Below are 19,315 nucleotides of genomic sequence, written 5' to 3' on the forward strand. Positions count from 1 at the left end.
ATTAGAGGAATATTAAAATGCATTAAATAGTGTCCTGCAATTGTGAGCGGTGGTGAATTGGTTTGGACGCCTTTGATGCAAAATGTAAAACTATAGTGCAGTGAGGGCTGATTGAAATTCAGTCTGGAAAAAAGAGGGTTTAAAAAAAAAGAAACAAAAAGTGAAACACCATTTATTGACAGCTTCCAGCTGTGTCTGGGGACCTCCACTAACTTTTCAGCTCATATAGGTCCACATCTTACCCCCTTTTTTCACTCCTCAGTGACTTTTGCGACACTTAGCATTATTTAGAAAAGTCTACAATTGCATCTTGAAATTCTGAACCTGGGCAAAATGTTTTTGGGTTTTTTCCATTTAAAGGAAAGCATCCCTATATCTCAATAGATACTTTCCATGGTTAAATGTACTATAGAAGACTGCCTAAAATAAAATTCATACTGACATGTAGCAATTCTTTACTTTCTCAAGCATGACTCCATAGAAGGTTGTTTTTAAGTAAGCAAAGGCTCAGACATTCAGGCTTTCTGATCACTTGGCCATTCTACAGAGTCTTATACCAGCCAGTCCTAAAGCATCAAACACAAATATTTTTGGTCTTGCCTAAAGTCAAAGGATGTGACTTACTTGGGCACAACACCCTTGCAGTTGGGCAGAGGTAGAGCAGCAAGTGCAGACACAGCAAGCGCAGCCACCTCTGGCCTTGCTTCAGCCTCTGCAGCCCCTGCACATACACACCTGCTGCAGCCCAGGACTGGATGGCTTTGCCTGTGCTTCAATTCATATCTCCCAGGACAGTGTCTCACTTTCGTCCTGTACCAATTAAAGTGGGTTGTCGAACCCAAGATAAATATTTTGAAGTATGCAGCAGATTTCTTAACTTTTTCTGTTATCAGTGGCCCCCAAATTGACTGATACAGAAACCTGGGCTGGATTTTTTTCATCCACATTCAGTATCTGCTGCTTCATTGTTTGAATAACTCTGAACAGCCATCACTTTCCCAAAAGTCCAATATCATAGGAATATCTAACAAGATAAGCTACCAATAGTACCATGGTTACTGAAATGCAGCCATTCTTACTCACACCCACATACACAATATCTCTAAGGTGTAAAGTGTGTTTCTCTTCACTAAGATTTCCCATCAAAACAACTGATTGAAGAAGCAAACAGAAGATAACTTGTGACTGCTAAAAAAAGTCTTGGTGGTAGCTCTTTTCCATTGCTCATTGGGAAATGCTAAGCAAAAGCTCTTCTTACACCACCAAATGCCCTGCCAGGAGCACAGCTGTGCTCACTTGAATGGTTTGTCAGATCTATAGGTGCTAAAGCTGTGCATATAGTTCTAATACTCAACTGTTGAACAGTCATTGTGCCTCAGGTAACTAGATATGAAGTCGATTTGTGAAGCCAGTTTCTTTTCTGTTCTGTCAGTTATTTCTGTAGCCAAAAGGGTTTTCTTCTCATGTGATTTATACAGAATAGCTTATGGTAAATTTATTATTAGTTTATTGTTACCTGAGACACTTTGCTGAGGTTTTCTCTTGCTTGGATTAGTTAGCAAATGATTTATTGAAGAAAAATCCCATGATAATACCCTTTCTAGTGACAAAACTGATTTAAAATATGATGAGAGAAACAATATACTAGCACAGAGTCCACTTCAAAATAATGAATCACTGTAGCCAAAATATTTGATGTGAAGCATTGCACTGTATAGAAAAAGATGTAGAAATATATTGATATGGTAGAAATAGAAAGATTGGAATAGATGAATGAGTATTTCATTTTCATCTCTACTACTTACGTTTTTCAACATACATTTTAAATTCTTACTAGTGACTTTTTATTACTGTAGTGATATTGATCAATCACCATGTTACTTCATACATGAGCAAGAATAAAATCATCTACTTTTCCTATTGTTGGCTTATTAATATTGCTATTTGTCGTGACAAGAAAGAACTGCAACTCAGGCTTTTTCATCTTTTTCTTGCATGATTACAATCTGTAGCTATGTTCAGCTGGCTTCAGGCTACAAGATAATCATGTCTAGATAGAGTCAAATCCTTTAGGGAGTTAAAATATGAGATGAAAAATTCTCTGCAGATTAGAAAACATATTTGGCAAGAAAGATTTAAATTACAAGTCTCATTCATGCTACATAGCACAACTGCACAGACACTTTAAGCCTGGAATTACGTTTTTTAAACCCCTAACACTGTAAAGACCCTTAGCAGTGAGATTTAGCAGTGATGTTGCAGTGAATAACAAAACTGAAGAAAATACAAAAGCTGATAAGATCATCAGGCAGATGTGGCTGTCTGTATTGAAGATATGGTGTTTATATTGTACACCTTCACATAGCAGTTTCTGTCACATTCTAATTATGTCCCTTATGGATTTAAATTAAGAGTAGATTCTTTTAGAACTGATAGGTTTTCCTTTTAACTTGCATGTAAGGATGCAGTTATCAAAGAAGCAGCATCCTATGAACCAGCCTGCCAATTTGTGTTTCTTAGCATACTTTTCCAGTATGCTCTAATGCAGGGGTAGGTGCTGGGATGCCAGTTTATGCAAGCTGAGGATTTGGCCAGGATTTTTTTGGAAGCAAGTCTCAGCACAAGACTTCTTACCTGACTGCACCGTCCCATCTGAGCATGTTTTTACTATGAGAGATTTGTAGGATTTATTTCAACTTGTATTTGTCTTACCTCACATGTACCTGAGCTGCATTATGCAAAGGTGGCCTGCTTGTCATTGTCATCTTGTCCCGCTTTGTTCATTGTTCGTGCATATAGAGACTCTCTCAACAGTTCTTTTGGACACCTTGTTGTCTTCCATTCCCAGAAATGCTGGTAACTTGGGTTGTGTTTTTTTTTTTACAAGCTGCATTTAGGTACTGTACAGCCTTTTGTTATGTGTTTAGATGTCGAGTATGCTGCTTATTGACATGTCTCTTATATGGTCTTTCTCATCCACCCATATGGCTAAGACTCTTGACAGGCTTTCATCCTGCCTGTCTTGATGACTCCAGGATCCTTTTCCTTCACAAATGTGGTCTGACCCCATTTGTGGCTCTTCACAAGGCTGCTGTTAATATCATCCTCCCAGCCCCTTGAGAGCTTCTTTCTTTGCATCTTTCCTCCAATCTCCTCATTCTGTTCTGCATCAGACATACCCCACTTGCCTCTACTTTAAAATTACAAATTATCTCTGTTCTACTAGCCGTATGCTGGATAGAAGTTTTACTATTTAGAACTTTCTGACAAGAGCTTCCCCAAAACCCCCAAAGCAATTTCACTGTCTCTTTTTAAATCCCTTCTTAAAACTGGCTGTTGCTAAAGGGAACTCTTGCAAAAAAAATAGGCTTCTGCTGAGTTGCATCTGAGCATTTAGGTAGTTTCTTGTGTAGTAATTTCTCTGATAAGTCCTTAGGAGAGGGCTCTTTTTTTCCTCTACATTTAAACAACAGCTAGTTTAAGAATGTCCCAGTCCCAGAGTAGCACTCCTAGCCAGCATCTTTATAAAGAAATTCACTGGAAACATCCAGCAGTACCCAGACAGATAATATGCTCTCCAAACTCTTTTCCTCAAAGCATAGCAGTAGAACATTGTCAGCAGCAGAACTGTTGTAGTAAAAATCCTGGGCCTTTTACATTTGGAGATTCTTGATTTTCACACAGGCAAGCTTTAATTTAGTCCAGCTTCAAAAATGTAAGGACAGCCCAATGCTCAGAATCATTAAAGCCTTGCAGAATTTTTGTTCTGGTTCTGCAGTGTCGGTCATTTGCTTTGATATCTTTGTCAGTTTAAAGTTTATTTTGCATTGCTGTACTGAGATTTTATGTGGTCTACTTGCCAATTCATACTGGAAATTATGGTAGTTAAAGCTCAGTTTCCCAGAAGATGACTCTTACTTCAGCAATTCAAATATGTAAATTGCATCTCCTCTACTCTGTAATGACAGCATTGTATGTAGCATTTTTTAGAGAGGACGCACTTTGTAAGGGCCAGACTTGCATAATCTGGAAAATTCTGAATTCTCCTGTGTTTCATTATATTACTGTTTTATTCTTTTCCTGTCAAAGTAGCAAAATACTTGCTCTGGCTTGATGGGCTCCTCCTCAGATTTAAAAAAAAAAAAAAAGAAATGTTTGGGTGTAGAAAATGTCAGTTGCCCTGCAGTAAAGCTAATCTAAGTTTTGTTCTTCTATTTTGTTACTTTATTAATATTCTAAATGATAGAATCATTTAGGTTGGAAAAAAAAAAAGTTGAGTCCAGCTGTTAACCTAAAACTGCCAAATCCACCACTAACCATGTCCCAGAGGATGTCATCTACCCGTCATCTAAACCCCTCCAGGGATGGTGACTCCAACACTTCCCCGGCAGTCTGTTCCAACGCCTGACAACTCTTTCCCTGAAGAAGATTTTCCTAATCTCCAATCTAAACCTTCCCTGGTGCAACTTGAAGCCATTTCCTCTCATCCTATCACTTGCTACTCAGGAGAAGAGACCAACCCCCTCCATGCTACAACCTCTTTTCAGGTAGTTGTAGACAGTGATAAGGTCTCCCCTCAGCCTCCTTTTCTCCAGACTAAATAGCCCCAGTTCCCTCGCCGCTCCTCATCAGACTTGTGCTCCAGACCCTTCACGAGCTCTGTTGCCCTTCTCTGCACTCTCTCCAGCACCTCAAGGTCTTTTTCTGTAGTGAGGGGCCCAAAACTGAACACAAGATTCAAGGTGGGGCCTCACCAGTGAGTGAGTACAGGGGGATGATCACTGCCATGACCAAACCAGTTATTCACAAATATTACTTGCAGTACTAAACCATCACTGAGTCTGACTGCGAAATATTAAGTAACTGTGTATTACTGATCGATCTACTTGCCATTTCTTTCTAAAGTATAATGTTTGTAATCATCTAGTTTCCGATCACACAAATAAATTGCTGATTTTGCATATTTATTCATGACTACAAGTTGATAAGGATGTGGGGCAACACCAAATCAACTCCCTGCTCTGTATTGATTGTATGTAGCTCCCTGAACACTCATATTCCTAGATGCAGAAAAGGCATGGTCTGAGACACTTTGTCACCTAGCAGAATTAACAGATTCAAGTTCCCTGTACAAAACTGGAGAGACGGAGTAGAAAAAAAAAAAAATAGACTTCAAAGTGTAGGCTCAAGCTCAGACTCCCATCAGCCAGGATGAGAACCCGAATCAGCTGGCACCACATATCACACTTTAACATTCATGCGCTTTCTAGCGATGACTAATGGCTAATGATACGCAAGGTGGACCAGCTTCCAGGCACTGGGAACCTGTAGTCTCTCTTAGTTGTGTTCTTAGTATGTAGGAAAAATGAAGATGAATGAAGTGAAGCAGGATTTTGAACCTGAAGCTCACGTGTCTTGCTCTATTAGATTTGAGTGAAAAGGGATTGTGAAGTGGAACCACCTCGTTTTCATTCCGCTTTGGGTATTGGAATGGCCAGGTCTCAGCATCGCCCTAACAGACCTCAATGGCAAGACAGGTCATTTGGTGGTTTGTGAATCCCAAAGGATCTTTGGACAACCAGTACATGCATTACATAGTGCTGAACAAATCCCCCAGAAAAGACCTTTTGTGAGTTAACAGTCTTTATGGATGAAAATTAAGTGTAGCAGGGCACTAAGGCAGCAGCCCAGAGGATTCAGGTTTTCAATGTAAGTAGAAGTCTCCTATCTACGTCCATTCATAGATTTGTACCTTGTTCTTTTTGTTGCACAGAACACTAATTGCCCTTCATTTTGGAAAAAACAACACTATCTCAAGGGGCTAATACAGTATTCTCAGTGATACACACTTTGCAGTGTAAATGCAAAATCCAGACGTATACAGTAAATAGCACTTGCTTTATGATGTTTATTATCAGAGAACTATCCTGTAGAACACAGAGATAAAGGTCCCACAGTTTAAGGGGCAACCACCTCCCCAAAGAACTTACAATATAGATTAAAAGCAAGAATTTTTAAAGTATATGAAATAAAATTACTTTGGAAGTGTATTTTAAAGTTAAGGTTTTCAAGGTCACATTAGAAATTAGGGTTATATTGATTTGCAACTCAACTTCTAGGTCCTTTATGCAGCCTTGAAGATCTCAGTTCTGATATTCTAAAAGAATAAAAAATAAAATTTAGCATTCTAGATTAGTAAAAAGTTAAAAAATAAAAAAGATTATTTCACAGACAGGAATCAGAAATATGGAAGTACAATCCTACTAAACAGATTCAGAGCTTCTAACATTGCTAACTTGATTTGTGTCAATAAGCTACTCTGTCAACAGCGAATGCTGGGTTGGGAATGTGTTCTAGAGACAGGAACATTCTGAAGGAAATTCAGAGTCACTGATGCTGACTTATTTACAACTTTTTAACAGATATTTTAATTATTTTTTGAACATTTATATTAAATTAATTATTGAAGATAAATAGAGCAATTAGATTTGCTGAAACTTGGTAGGTGTAAACTTGCTAAAAATAGCCTAGATATATCAAATGAAATTACAGCAGCCTTCAAAATCAAGAATAATTTCAATTCTAGTTTATAGTAGCAATAGAGACACCAGTGCAGGATGTTTCTGTGGGATTAATGCCCTGCTGTCACTGGGCTATGCCTTTCCTCATTGGATTTCCATTAAGACCAGTTAGTTACATTGTATGATACTGGATGACATTTAATGTCACTATCATTGGGACCTCAAATATCCAGCTGAGACCAAACTTTTCAGTATGTAGTGGAAAAGTTGCACTACATCATCAACTAGTACTCTAAAAAGAGTTGTTATTAACATTTCTCATAGATAAATTGCTTTATGGTTGAAATTTGCCTATATATTAGACTGTCACCTGAATAATCTCTGTCACTGGTAGAGCCAGAGTAACACTTTTGCATAATAGAAAATTAAAAGCTGGAATACACAGGGTTAGGGTCCGATCTGAGTTTTACCTGTCTAAAATGCAGAGTAACTCAATTTAAAATTGGAAATTCTCTTAGTTATAATCTGTAAAACTGAGAACAGGATGTGATGTCATGTGTGGATAACAGAAGCAATTGTATTTAAAGTATAAGTTTAAAAATACTAAATACATTACATACTCAGCTTGTGATTTGTCTGGAGAGATACAATAAGGTAAATTCGCATTTTTTCAGTGGACTTGTAAGTATATTCTGTATTACGATGAATTTATTATTTTCCAGAGAGCAAATTCTCTGCTGTTATGAAAAGCCATAGTTCTCTTCATCTTAAAAATGTCAGATAACTTATTCCAGTTCAGAACTTCCCCTTGTACCCCTTGATTTCTAGTTTTCAAAATAGCCTCTAGATGAAATTTTTCTGTAGTTTGAAGAAGATAACAAGGAACCAAATTTGGAGGTAATTAGAAAATTATAACTGAAAATTAAATTAATTATTTCTGGTTTAACTTTATTTAAAGTTATTGTGAAGTTATTTAAAGTGAAGGGGATTGCGTTTGGTACAGCTGTTTGGTAAGAAGTCACCAATAAATTATGATGATCACTTTCATGTATTACTTTCACTAAAATTATACAGCTTTTAAAGAGAAGATAAACCAGTGTATTTTCAAAAGGAAATAATTTCTGTGCGTGTTTTCATACATTTTAGAGGGCGAGGTAAAAGCACATATTCTTGTGGTTTATTTAAACTGGCAGTTTCTCACATAATCCAAACATACTTAGTTGGGTTTGTGTTTGAAAAATTGGACCTGTACCATCTCAGCATTGCCAAAGTGTATTAAGTAGTTCATGAATTTATTTTTTTAAAGAGGCATAATATTCTGACTTTGCTGTTCTCTTTTCTCTGCTGGATGAGGGTTAACATCTCAGTGATTAAATCAGCACCATTGTTTAGTCCAATCCACAGTTTCATTTCCCTTTTCAGTGCAGCCAAGAATTGAATGGTATGTGAACTAAGAACAAGGTCTGTAAACCTACTGTACTAAACGTTATGGCAAACTTAGACCTCCCACATCAATGAAAGACTCACAAATCCAGTTTTGTCCAGTTCATCTGCAACTTTGTACAGACAGCAAGTGGAGACATACTGATACAGTGATATATAAGAAACCATACTAAAGACCAGGATGATGTCTACACTGGGTATTGAAAGAGTTGTCATGACTAAATTTGTCAGATAGCCAAAACTTAATTTTTAGTTATGATTTAAGAATATTTTTAACTGAGTCAGAAGAGTGTCTGGTTAAAACTGCAAGCAGATTTGGGCAGTTATTTCTAAAAGGCATGCATATGCTCACTTTCATTCCTGTTGACTTTTGAGACAACTGCAAATCAGGACAGCAGCACTACAATCACTTTTTGAAGAAATAATTCCTTAAAGCAAACCTATTTGTGCTGGGGATAAAAATGTCACTGCAGGGTCTTGAATCATTATCCTTTGGGAATGGAGGGAAAGTGAGCTCATCAGTCAAGGAGACTCACAGCTGGAGAAATTGTTTGAGAACTGGTGGCCAACAGTTTGCCAGGCAGCTCATGTAAACACAACACACATACCTGGGGCCACCGGGGAATCCTGCACTGACCTGTCTGCTTCCCTCTCAGTTTAACAAGGTTACTGTATGTCAGAAAATGTACAGCTTGGTAAAGTACTTGAAAACAAGTTGTAATTAACTCTCAGTCTGTTTGTTTAGTAGCACTTCATCTGTCACTCACATCTTCCATACATATGCGACTTCAGGAATACCTTAGGAGCAAAGCTGAGGTCATAATGTGGCTAATTGTGTGAATGCATGTAGCTCTGTTTAAATGACTTTTTTTAAAAAAGTTTGTCATTAGAAAAGCACAGCTGTCAATTTATGTGTTGTGTTTATGGAAAAGCTATTGAATGCAACATGGTTTTTTATTAACTAGGTTGAAAATGTACAAAAATTTAAAATTCTACTACCAGTTCTAACAACAAATGAATTCCTTTTTTCAAGGTGTTTCAAGATTCTTATTACACACCTCAGACAGGTTTATCTAGTTACATAAACCAATAATAATATTTCCTGTGAAACTAGGGAGGATTTAGCAGTGCGTTTTCAAGTGTGACTTTGCTGCCTCACTGTCATTCTGAGTTGTTAAATATCTGTCTCATTTGGAGACCTTATCTGGAACTTTGAATACAGCTAACATTTAAAAGCTGATAGAATAAAACAATTTAGAAACATTAGAGCAGGCCACAGAGCTGATAGTAGAACTGCCTTTGTTTAAATGTTCTACAAATTAGTCCTAATAATGACTTTGTAAGCTTACCTTATCTTTCCTTTTGAAAAATAAACAGCTAAAAGCATTGTTCTCTGCTAGCAGCAGATGACAATTATTCAGAAAAGTCTTTGCTTTGGAGTTATCTCAGGCGTTTCAATACAATACTTGAACAGTTGAAAAGGAAATAGAATTTTTATATGATAGTAGTTTATGTTCATTATTCACATGATACATTTATTTAAAAGAAGCTGGAGCGAGTAAGAACCTGCTTCATACTGTAAATTAAGCGTGTTATATACTCTGTCTGAATGCCTGTCTTATCTTTCCTCTGACAGGTTGATAATGTATGGTTTCGTGAAGGCCATGGTACACATTGGCCAGTTAAAAGGATGGGAATTCCACTTCACTGACTGTTTATTTTTTGGATCGCTGATGTCTGCAACAGATCCAGGTAACCGTTTAAAATACTTTTTCAAAAGTCAGAAGAGTAAATAACGTAACAACTGTACAGGCCATAGAAATGTTCAAAGTCTCTGTTTTGATTTTTTTTAAATTTCCATAGCTGTTCAATGTCTAATATTCTGATAATCATAAGTCAAATTGTCTCCAGAGATCCCTTGTGTTTGTTTTGGTAACCAGTTTACCTATGTTTAGCTCACAAACTTTATAAATGAAGTTGCTGAGGAGATTAGAAAAATTATGTTCTCCAGTCTTCAGGACACGTATCTGCTCATTTCTGATGTGAGAACTGCTGTAATGCTGGAGCCTCATGGTTAATAATTTAGACCTTTTGTTCCAGTTTAAAGATATGGGGAACCTAGCTTTCAGATTTAGCCACATAAATACTGTTTATAAGGTATCAGTTTATAATTTAAATGCAGTGTTTCATGATAAATACAAATCTAAAAAGATAGACACCAACAGGTTGACTTGAATTTGCAGATGTGAGATTTAAAGCCTGAAGTTACAGTAAATAGCCAAGTCTAGGAAACAGATGCAGTGAAATTTGGAAACACAGAATTACAGAATCATTTAGATTTGAAAGGATGTCTGGAGGTCTTTGAGTCCAACTTCCTAATCAAAACAGGGGTAACCTCAAAGTTAGCCTAGGTTTGATAGCTTTTTCTAGATTTTGTTATGTTGAACACATTAATAAGAGTATTGTGATATTAAAAGGCAAGTAGTATTTTTGCATCTGCAGGATGACAGTGAAGGAGGCAAAAAAAAAAAGGAATTTTTGATAAGTTATCTATAAAGAGACAAGGGTACATTGGATTTTTGCTAGATTTTCAGTTGAGCTGTTACAGAAAGTAGAACAGAAAGCATTTTGTGATGCACATGACATGCTGCATTAGTGTTGACTACCCTTGAGAAGCTTTTCTGAGAAACTTATGAATAAATCTTTCAAATTCATGGCTATTAAAAGAAATTACAAAAAGCAACATTGTTCTACAGATTTGTTCCATTCTTTAAAACGACACTCAATATTTAACAAAATACTTTGGGCTTGTGATTTATCATTCTGATGGCTTAAAAATATGGTGTAAACCAATTTATTTCCACAAAACTGGTTGTTGCCAAGATTGCTGTAAAAGCTGCATCAAAATTGTTATTCTTAAATTAATCCAAGCATTCACTATGCTGCCACTTGTAAAATTCCCCAGCTACAGTACTAAGATTCAGCACGATTGAAGCCTATCTTCAGAGCAAGAGAAAAAACACAGAAACTGAAAGCACATAGAAAATCTAAGAAAATAAATTGCTTGTGGAATATAGGGTTGCTTATGGTTTCCAAGTACATTTCTGGACTGTGCTATGAATAGAGTTTTGCAGTTGGCTTAGTTTCTTTTCCCATCCTATACTATATAGTTTCACAAATGAACATGTTGACTTTAAAAGATAAATATATAAGACAAACACACTGATTTTTATTAGAATAGTATTAAATCACCACTGATTAATCTGGAATAATTAGGGGAGCGGGTGGGGGGGGGCAGGGGAAGAGACAGAAGCTCATCTTGCACTGGAAGGAGTGAGAAGTAACAAGGATTACTATTCCCAGATATTTACATAGGTTTGATAAGCTAACACTGCAGTTGAGAGAACTACTTTTAGTGCGACAATCATTGATTAATACTGTTTGTAATTACTCTTCTGCTTATATAGAATGTCTGTGCATGTACAAGAGTTTTTATAATGTTGTTCCCTCTGTTGTCTATTAAAAAAGTCTAAGCTGTTTCGTGGTTTTGTTAATCTTATCCATAATTTTCAGTCCCTCAAAGACTTACAGAATTTTGAATGAAATTTTTTGCTTAATTAAATGTTAGCCATTGCTGAAAATATTACGTTGTGTTGTAGGATTTGCTGATGAATTATAATCTCAAGCCATGTAAAGAGATCATTTGAATTCCACAGTCAGTTAAAATATGGTCCCCTGGAGGACTGATACATTCTAGGGCACAAAATAATAAGTTTCATGATTCTATATGTGATATCTAGCTTAAAAAAGTAATAAATTACTATCCTAAAATGAAATAATAAATTCCTGTCAGATTTACTACCTGATTTTTCATCTAATTCTTCACTGTGTAGGATTATAAGCTTCTTTCAAAAAGAGATTTAATTTCCCTTGGCTGTGTAAAGCAATTAAGTCTCAAAAGATGTTAAAAACTGATCTGTTGACTTGGCATAAGTTGTTTTGATTGAGTTCCTTATTTGTAATGGTAAAGACAACTGGTAGATATTTACCTGTTAAATTAATAATTTTGCTACCAGGGAAGTAAACAAATGTATGCCAGCTACAGGTTGTTAATATTGTTAGGAAGAAAGAAATAATGTCATATAGAGCTTTGTAGGTTTTGGTTTTTAAGGGTGTTTGAAAATCTTTAATACAGAGATTTTTGCATAAAATTTGTTCAGAAGAATTGCTCTTAAAGAGAAAACTAGCACTTGAACCAAGATTAAGACATGAATTTGTGACTGGCTGTACTTGGGGCTGTGCTTTGCCTCATAGACTGTGATCTCTAAACATCTGTGATATTTAGGAATGCCTCAAAAATCTCTCACATCTCTAGAACGCGGAGGTTGAAACTTTAGGGACTAAGCAAGGTTGCTTTCAAGTGAATCCTTCATTTTACATCAAATTCCTCCTTCCAATAATTTACCATTTTCAGCAGAAAAAGTTTCTCATTTCAAGACTTCAAGTGAGAGGTTTAATTTCTAAGAAATAGAATTTTAAGGTTCCCAAATTCTCCCTTCATTAGTGTTCATTAGTGTTCATTCTCCCTTCATTAGTGGGGGTTTTATTTTTGTTTTTGTTATTTTTATTATTATTATTATTAAGTATCAGTATTATTATTATTATTAAGTATGAGTGCTCCGGCTCTGAGCACCAGAGACCCACAAAACCAAACTGCCTCACCTCTGCCTTAGCCACCAAAAATAAGTGGAAAGTACAACTTTGACAGTTTGTCTCAGCTATTGCTATTAACACATTCTGTGCAATGACCTTCCAGTCCAAAGATATTTAATGTATCTCTGACATTTTTTAAAAAAACTTTTGACATTTCAAGCATATAAAACAGATTTACCTTCAGAGGGTTTGCTGAAGCACAGCTATTTCTGAGCTACATGAACTCTCTTACCTTTGGTCCTATTGATAATCACAAGGCTTTTCTCTATTTGAAGTTACTATGGTTACAGCTGAACTGAAGATGTGAGTTCCACTGCTGTTGTTATTGATAAAATTGGATATTTATCAGAAAGAGACATTTCTGTTTCTTATAAAATCAAAGAATTTTGTATTAAGAAGCATAATTTATAAATATAGCAAGGTAATACATGTTATACAGTGGTTATATAAGAGTGTTTATAAATCTGGTTTTGATTAAAATATGTTTACGCATTCTTCTTATTCCCCACTGAACTAATCTGTGAGTGGTGTGACTGATTAGTAGGGAAAGGAGACTATAATTAAAATTGAAATTGTTATTTTTAGAAAAAAATGGTTAAGAAATATAAGTGAGATTTCTCTCATCTTATTTTCTTCTCATTCGATATTGTCCTCCTAAAATAATTTAGGCTGATGAGCTATGAAATATATTAGTACTGCTAGTCAGAAGGTACCAGTACTTTATATAATGGTCTCATTTGTTTTCTGAGCTTCCTTATTATTTTCAAATGTAACAGCAAATAAGTACTGGACAGTTATCTTAGGGATTGTTGTAGTTTGCTGATATTTCAGTTACACACACTTTTTCCAGGAATTAATAAGAAGCCAATTTGTTTCTACGTTTGTCAAAAGATATCTGCCACAAACCAGCCCCACAGACACTGCTCTGAGTTGGGTACAACCAGAATCTTGCTGAGCTTAGCACCTAACAGATGTTGTCTCAGTCCATGAAGTCAAGGAAGAAGTGAATCAGATTTCTCTTGGCACAAGTACTGAAAAAACCTTAGATGCTTCGTTTTTCAGGCTTCCCATCACTCATTTTTTAATGAAGTTCACAACCGTTTCTGTGTCAGGAGCTGATACATACACGTCTTTTCTATTTGTGTCAGTTTTCTACTGCCACAAAAGATGTTCGTTTGCTGGGCCCCAATTTCCTGGCCTTCCAGCCATGTATAATATTTCTTTACCGATCTCTATCTCTGCCCTCATATGATTAGATTGAAATAACAGATGAAAATACGCTGTGTACATTAATGAAAAGTCGTTTGGTATTTTTATAATACATATTGTATCTAATGAATTATACAAGTCTTTGAGTAGTTACCACACAAAACCAAGCCCTACTTACTGTTCCTCAAAAATGCCTTCAGAAAGGCAGAGAGGCCAGACTTACTGCAATGTAGTATCCACAATCTTTACTTAGATATGAAAGTTCTCCCAGATTAGATATGATACTATGGTATAGGAGGGCAAATACTGAATTTTTAAATTAATCATCTTGAGCTTTAAAGTCATCCATCAGACAAAACATGATGTGACTACTTTGGACAATGATGACTATTCACAGAGTATTATTCTATCCAGAGTCTAATTTAAATTAACTTCCTTCCATAGCAGAGTATCATGTCCCTTTTAATATGCCCATTCTGAACTATATCCACAGATTCCCATAATTAATGAAGGCAAATGTGATCTTGAGGAAATTACTAGATGATGAGTGGCAAAACAAGGTGAAAAGGTCTTATTGAACTCTTAAATGGGGTGGGTGTGCTAAAGACTATATAGTTCTCTGTTCTTATGCAGATACTATTTAACAGTTTCCTTAATGAGTTAGCTAATGCAATAGAGGATACTTCTTTAACGTATGATACTATGCTGAGAGGAGACTGTAAACACTTCGAAGGACATGATTAGAACTCAATATGATTCTTGCAATGATTTAAAATCATGGAGGATAAATGCTATGCTTAGAGATAATGAGGTTCATATAAGATAAGAAATGAGCATCCACTGCCAAAAAGGGTTTCAAGTTTACAACCTGAAAATGAGTCATCAGTACCAATACATGGCAAAAAAAAGGAAAACAGGATTTATTAACACATGTTCTACAGCATCTTTTCGCTCTGTTTCTTGACAGTGTCAACTACAGTACTGAGATCTGATTTGGGGCACTGTATTTCAGGAAAGGGATGGACTGATTAGAAGTGATTAGAGGGCTGGAAAACATTACTAAAAGGAGGAGATTGAAAAAAGTGAATCAGTTTAGGGAGGAGATGTCTGAAATAAGTCTTTGCATAGGCAAAATATTGCTGGAAAGAAAAAGGGAATAAACGTGACAAATTATTCATGTCTCATTAGGCTAGGAATGGAAATTAGAAACTTGAAGAGCAGGAGGGGAGATTTAGGTTAGACATTCAGGAATAACTGCATTTCTAAATGGTGTGGATACTGAAGAGCGGGTTAGTTGCCCTTGGGATTTGTGGAACCAGCATCACTTCAGTTCTTTAAAAACAGGTCAGATAAATATCTGTCAGCAGTGGCGTGGCTGAAGCATGTTGTGTCCTGGGCCAGACAAACACAGGGACAGAGCAGAGACCAGAATTCTTCAGTCAGAAGCCGGCAATGCTGTAGGGAAGATCCATTAAAGTCCATTTGGAATGGGAGAAACATTTGCAATGAAAGATATTTTGTGAGAACTGGTGAGTCTCTCCCAAAAGAAGCAATTGATGCGTTACTGTGTTGCTGTCTTTATCATTTCGCTTTCATTTGAAAATACTTTAAGTCAGATTTCTGGAGTAGAGTGGGGAAAGAAGGCGAGAAAGCCGTTGATTTCTTAGGAGGCAAGAGGAAGGAGAGGAATGTGAAAGCATCTGCCTAATTGGCTTGGCCTGCTGCACAGACACACCACCAGTGCGTTGGACTGATTGCTGTTTTCCATCTATCATTTTCACAGGGACTATTAATGTGAGCCCAAACTAATTAGTTAATAAGCAAAAGCTGGAAGTGGCAAACAGTTTTAGAAAACAAGTCTGTTGTTGTGCCAATGACATCAAAGAATGGGAGACTAAATTGGGTCCACACGTAGCGCATTACAGCAGCATTGCTATTCAAGCAAAAACCTGAATATAGATATTGGAGAATCAAGAAAATATCTTTTGCCAAAAAACTCCTTCCTACACCTTTGAGCTGTTCTGGGGAAAGAACTCTTTTCCTAGTTTAAATTATAACTGCACTAGGAATAGATGGATGAGGTTACCAGGATGATTAAATATAACTAGCTAATTTAAATATAGCTATATCAGCAAATGTTCAGCTACACACATCTCCTAAATTGTCTTCTGTAGAATAACACTTCCAAAGTTCTTCAAACATAACACATGAACAGCAATCACTTTGACAAAAAAATCTCACAGGACAACTGAGAATCTGTTTGGGGTTGATAAACTAATTTTTAGATTACGCAGATATTTAAGTGCCATTTAGAAAATATTATCAGTAATGATTTCAAGGTTCCGAGAAATGTTATTAACACAAACCATAATCACCTGTTCATGTTTTTGTGTGAATTATCAGCAGTCATCTCAATGTAAAAATAAATAGATTTCATTTTTGAAATGTTAGATGTTAACATGGCATCCCAGAGTCACTCCTGATCTTTGGGATTCCTGGGCTACGAGGATACAGTCAGTTGCACAGTTATGTACTAGAATGAGCACCAGTGAAACAGTGAGCTACCATGTAATTGTTAACCACACAAATAATTGGAGGCTTTTATATTAAGTTCTGTTTGAAAAGAGAAAGCTCTGTTTCATCCACACAAAGAGAAAATAATACCAACACAGAATGTAGATAGCCTTCTTAATTTGGAGATTATTAAGCACTGGGTAGATCTTGGGAAGGACTGTGATTCTGTCTTTACAGGTAAGGAAAATGAGGCATAAACCAACTAAGGTGGTTTTTAATAACTATAGGACTTAATTACCTGAATATAAGCCAAGTGTCTAAATGCTCTTGAGGATGTGTGTTGAAATGATTTGCTGAACTTCAATTTAATTTCAACATACTCTGCTTTTTTCTATTGCACTGGTAAACTAAAAATCAAATACAGCAGATAACTCAGGGAGAAGGATGGGATTTAAATTAATGATATGCTAAAAGAACCTTAAAATGGGTTACAAGTATCAGATTTGGATTTGATGAGTATTTGGATGAAAGGGCCTCATGACTACCAATATGCTACACTTGAGGTAAAAGTAATTCTGCTGCTGGTGGGACAGGGTATAAGGTTATTTTGCATGTTCCTCAGCAAATGTGTAGAACAGACAGACAAGTGTTATTGGATCCTTCTTAAAATAGGTAAAGTGCTACACTCACCACACACAAGTCTATGGCAAAACCCAAATCTTTTTAACACCCTTATTTCTCCTTGGTCACAAGATCAAAGTATTTTATGCATAGTAAAATATGCTGTGACATTTTCATTTATGCATGACTCTCTGTGTGAGAAGGAAAGTTTCTTCCTAACTTGGCTGAAGCACCAAAACTCATAGACTTGCTGAATTTCAAGAATTTATATACTTCAGTTGATCCTTTTTAACTTATTGCTATCCACTTAGGTAATAAATAGGATAGGACTTCTCAAAACCCGTATTCTAACATTGCTTCATCTCTTGAACTGCTAGAGGAAATGTGAAAATAACAAATTTGCTTTGCTTTGTCTCCATGCAGTGACAGTGCTTGCTATTTTCCACGAGCTGCATGTGGATACAGATCTGTACACACTCCTATTTGGAGAGAGTGTCCTAAATGATGCCGTGGCTATCGTGCTGACGTAGTAAGTACATCCACCTCCATTCTTGGTGAGATAATCACAAGTTTTAATTGCTGATAATTCTCACTGATACCTTTTGTGCAAGTATAGATATAACATTCAAAGGTTTCATTACAGAGATGTAGTTCTGGAGTTGTTCTTCATTTGTTAAAAACCAAAATTCAAATATTGTTAATGTATCCAGAATATAATTTTATTTAATTTTCTTCAGCTTAGAAAGCAGTATATTCTCTAAAATGTGTAAATTTAATTTAATATAATTTTGTTTCTCATATAAACAAGATATCTTGAAAAAATTATGCTGAATGAGCACCTAGGACATAGGGCAACTATAAAATTGGAGATGGGATCTCTTTATTTTTTGCAATCTATTACTTTCCAAGATTAAAGCCACAAAGTGGTACACAGTAGCTCAGTTTATCTACTTCTGCCTACTGAATCTGAGACAGCTTCAGCTGATCTTATTATCTTAAATTTAAATCTAGCCTTTTTATTCTCAGGAAGGCTCAAACAGATCACAAATGATGGCCCAAAATCACACAAGTATGTGCTGTCCTAAAAACATAGATGCTAAGTACATGATTAACAGGATCTCAAGTTAACTCCACTCTGCATGTATTATATGCTTCCTGGAGCTTTGCTAGAAATACAAATAATCCTCTCAGATAATCTTAAAAGCAACAAAACTCTGCCAAATCAAATCCAGTTTTTCAGGATGCGTGAAGATGCTTCACAGTAAGTCCCAGTTCAGTGCCACCTTTCTCCTTAAAATACAGTTCCTTGAACTAGGATTAATCCTATCCTTCAGAAAACCAGACTTTTACAGAGTTTATAGTAGTTAAAAATGAACTTTATATTTTGTCTGAAACCTCATGGAGAAACTTATAAAAGTTGGATTGCAAAAAAAAGCACCAAAATTGTTTCAAAGTAAAAAAAAAATATAGTTTTCCTATTTAATTTATCATTTTCAGAGACATACCAGTCTAGTTACATTCACTTACATTAAACTCCTCATTGTTTTTAGAGCAAGAGTAGTATTTTCAAATGCTGTCAAGTGTCTGAGCAGGGCACTTCATGATGAAACACAGCATGGCTGTCACATGCAGTGACTGCGGCTGGAATGTGTCACTTAGCAGAGCATCTTGTATATCAGCGAATAAAATGCACAAAAGGGAACCTAAGCAAAGAACAGAAACCTTGGTAGAGAGAACAGATAGAAAACCATTAAAGCAGCTATCAGAATGGGAAAAAAGCATGTAGGTAACAGAAAATCTCAGATGTTTTTTCTCTCACTGGCTTTGTTTAATAAGGCCTAGACATTTTTAGCTCATTTACACTTCATCTGTTGGTGCAAGGTTCCCATAGATGGTGGAACAGCCAGGCTACAAGCAGCTCTAGGAAAACCAGAATAATTTAAGTGTCTGTAGTTTTTCAGTCACTGTGATGTCAAAGCACACGGATCTCTTCAAAGGTGCAACTCAACTGCAAAGCAAATCTACACAGGAAAAATACGGTCCGGCAGTACCTGATTCCTGTGTTTCTACCTCTACTCTACCCAGTACTCAGGTCTGGGCTATGACCTTCAGCCTGCAATGGATACAGAAATATACAGGAAGGATGCCTGATGTAAATGCTGGGTGTCCTCCTTCTCATGTTTTCTTTTTTGCACATGGAAGATTACAACTTTTCTACTACGGAATATCTCATCACTGGAAAACTAGGGTATTTTTCTCTATATTTGGGGTGGCTGATACCTTAACTTCTCTAA

The 19,315-nt window shown here is 36.2% G+C and overlaps 1 protein-coding gene across 1 annotated transcript in view; it reads left to right on the forward strand.

Moving 5' to 3' along the window:
* SLC9A9 (solute carrier family 9 member A9) overlaps positions 1 to 19,315 on the forward strand; it is a gene marked incomplete at its 3' end in the record, with an annotated part of 191,006 nt that overhangs the window by 31,886 nt on the left and 139,805 nt on the right. Inside the window, exons 5-6 of the mRNA XM_080349551.1 lie at positions 9,601 to 9,716; positions 17,445 to 17,550. Of these exons, the coding sequence (XP_080205677.1) occupies positions 9,601 to 9,716; positions 17,445 to 17,550 (222 nt within the window). The remainder of the gene's footprint in view (positions 1 to 9,600; positions 9,717 to 17,444; positions 17,551 to 19,315) is intronic.

The sequence above is a fragment of the Nesoenas mayeri genome, assembly GCF_963082525.1.
Source record: "Nesoenas mayeri genome assembly, chromosome: 9".
NCBI classification, from domain to species: Eukaryota; Metazoa; Chordata; class Aves; order Columbiformes; family Columbidae; genus Nesoenas; species Nesoenas mayeri.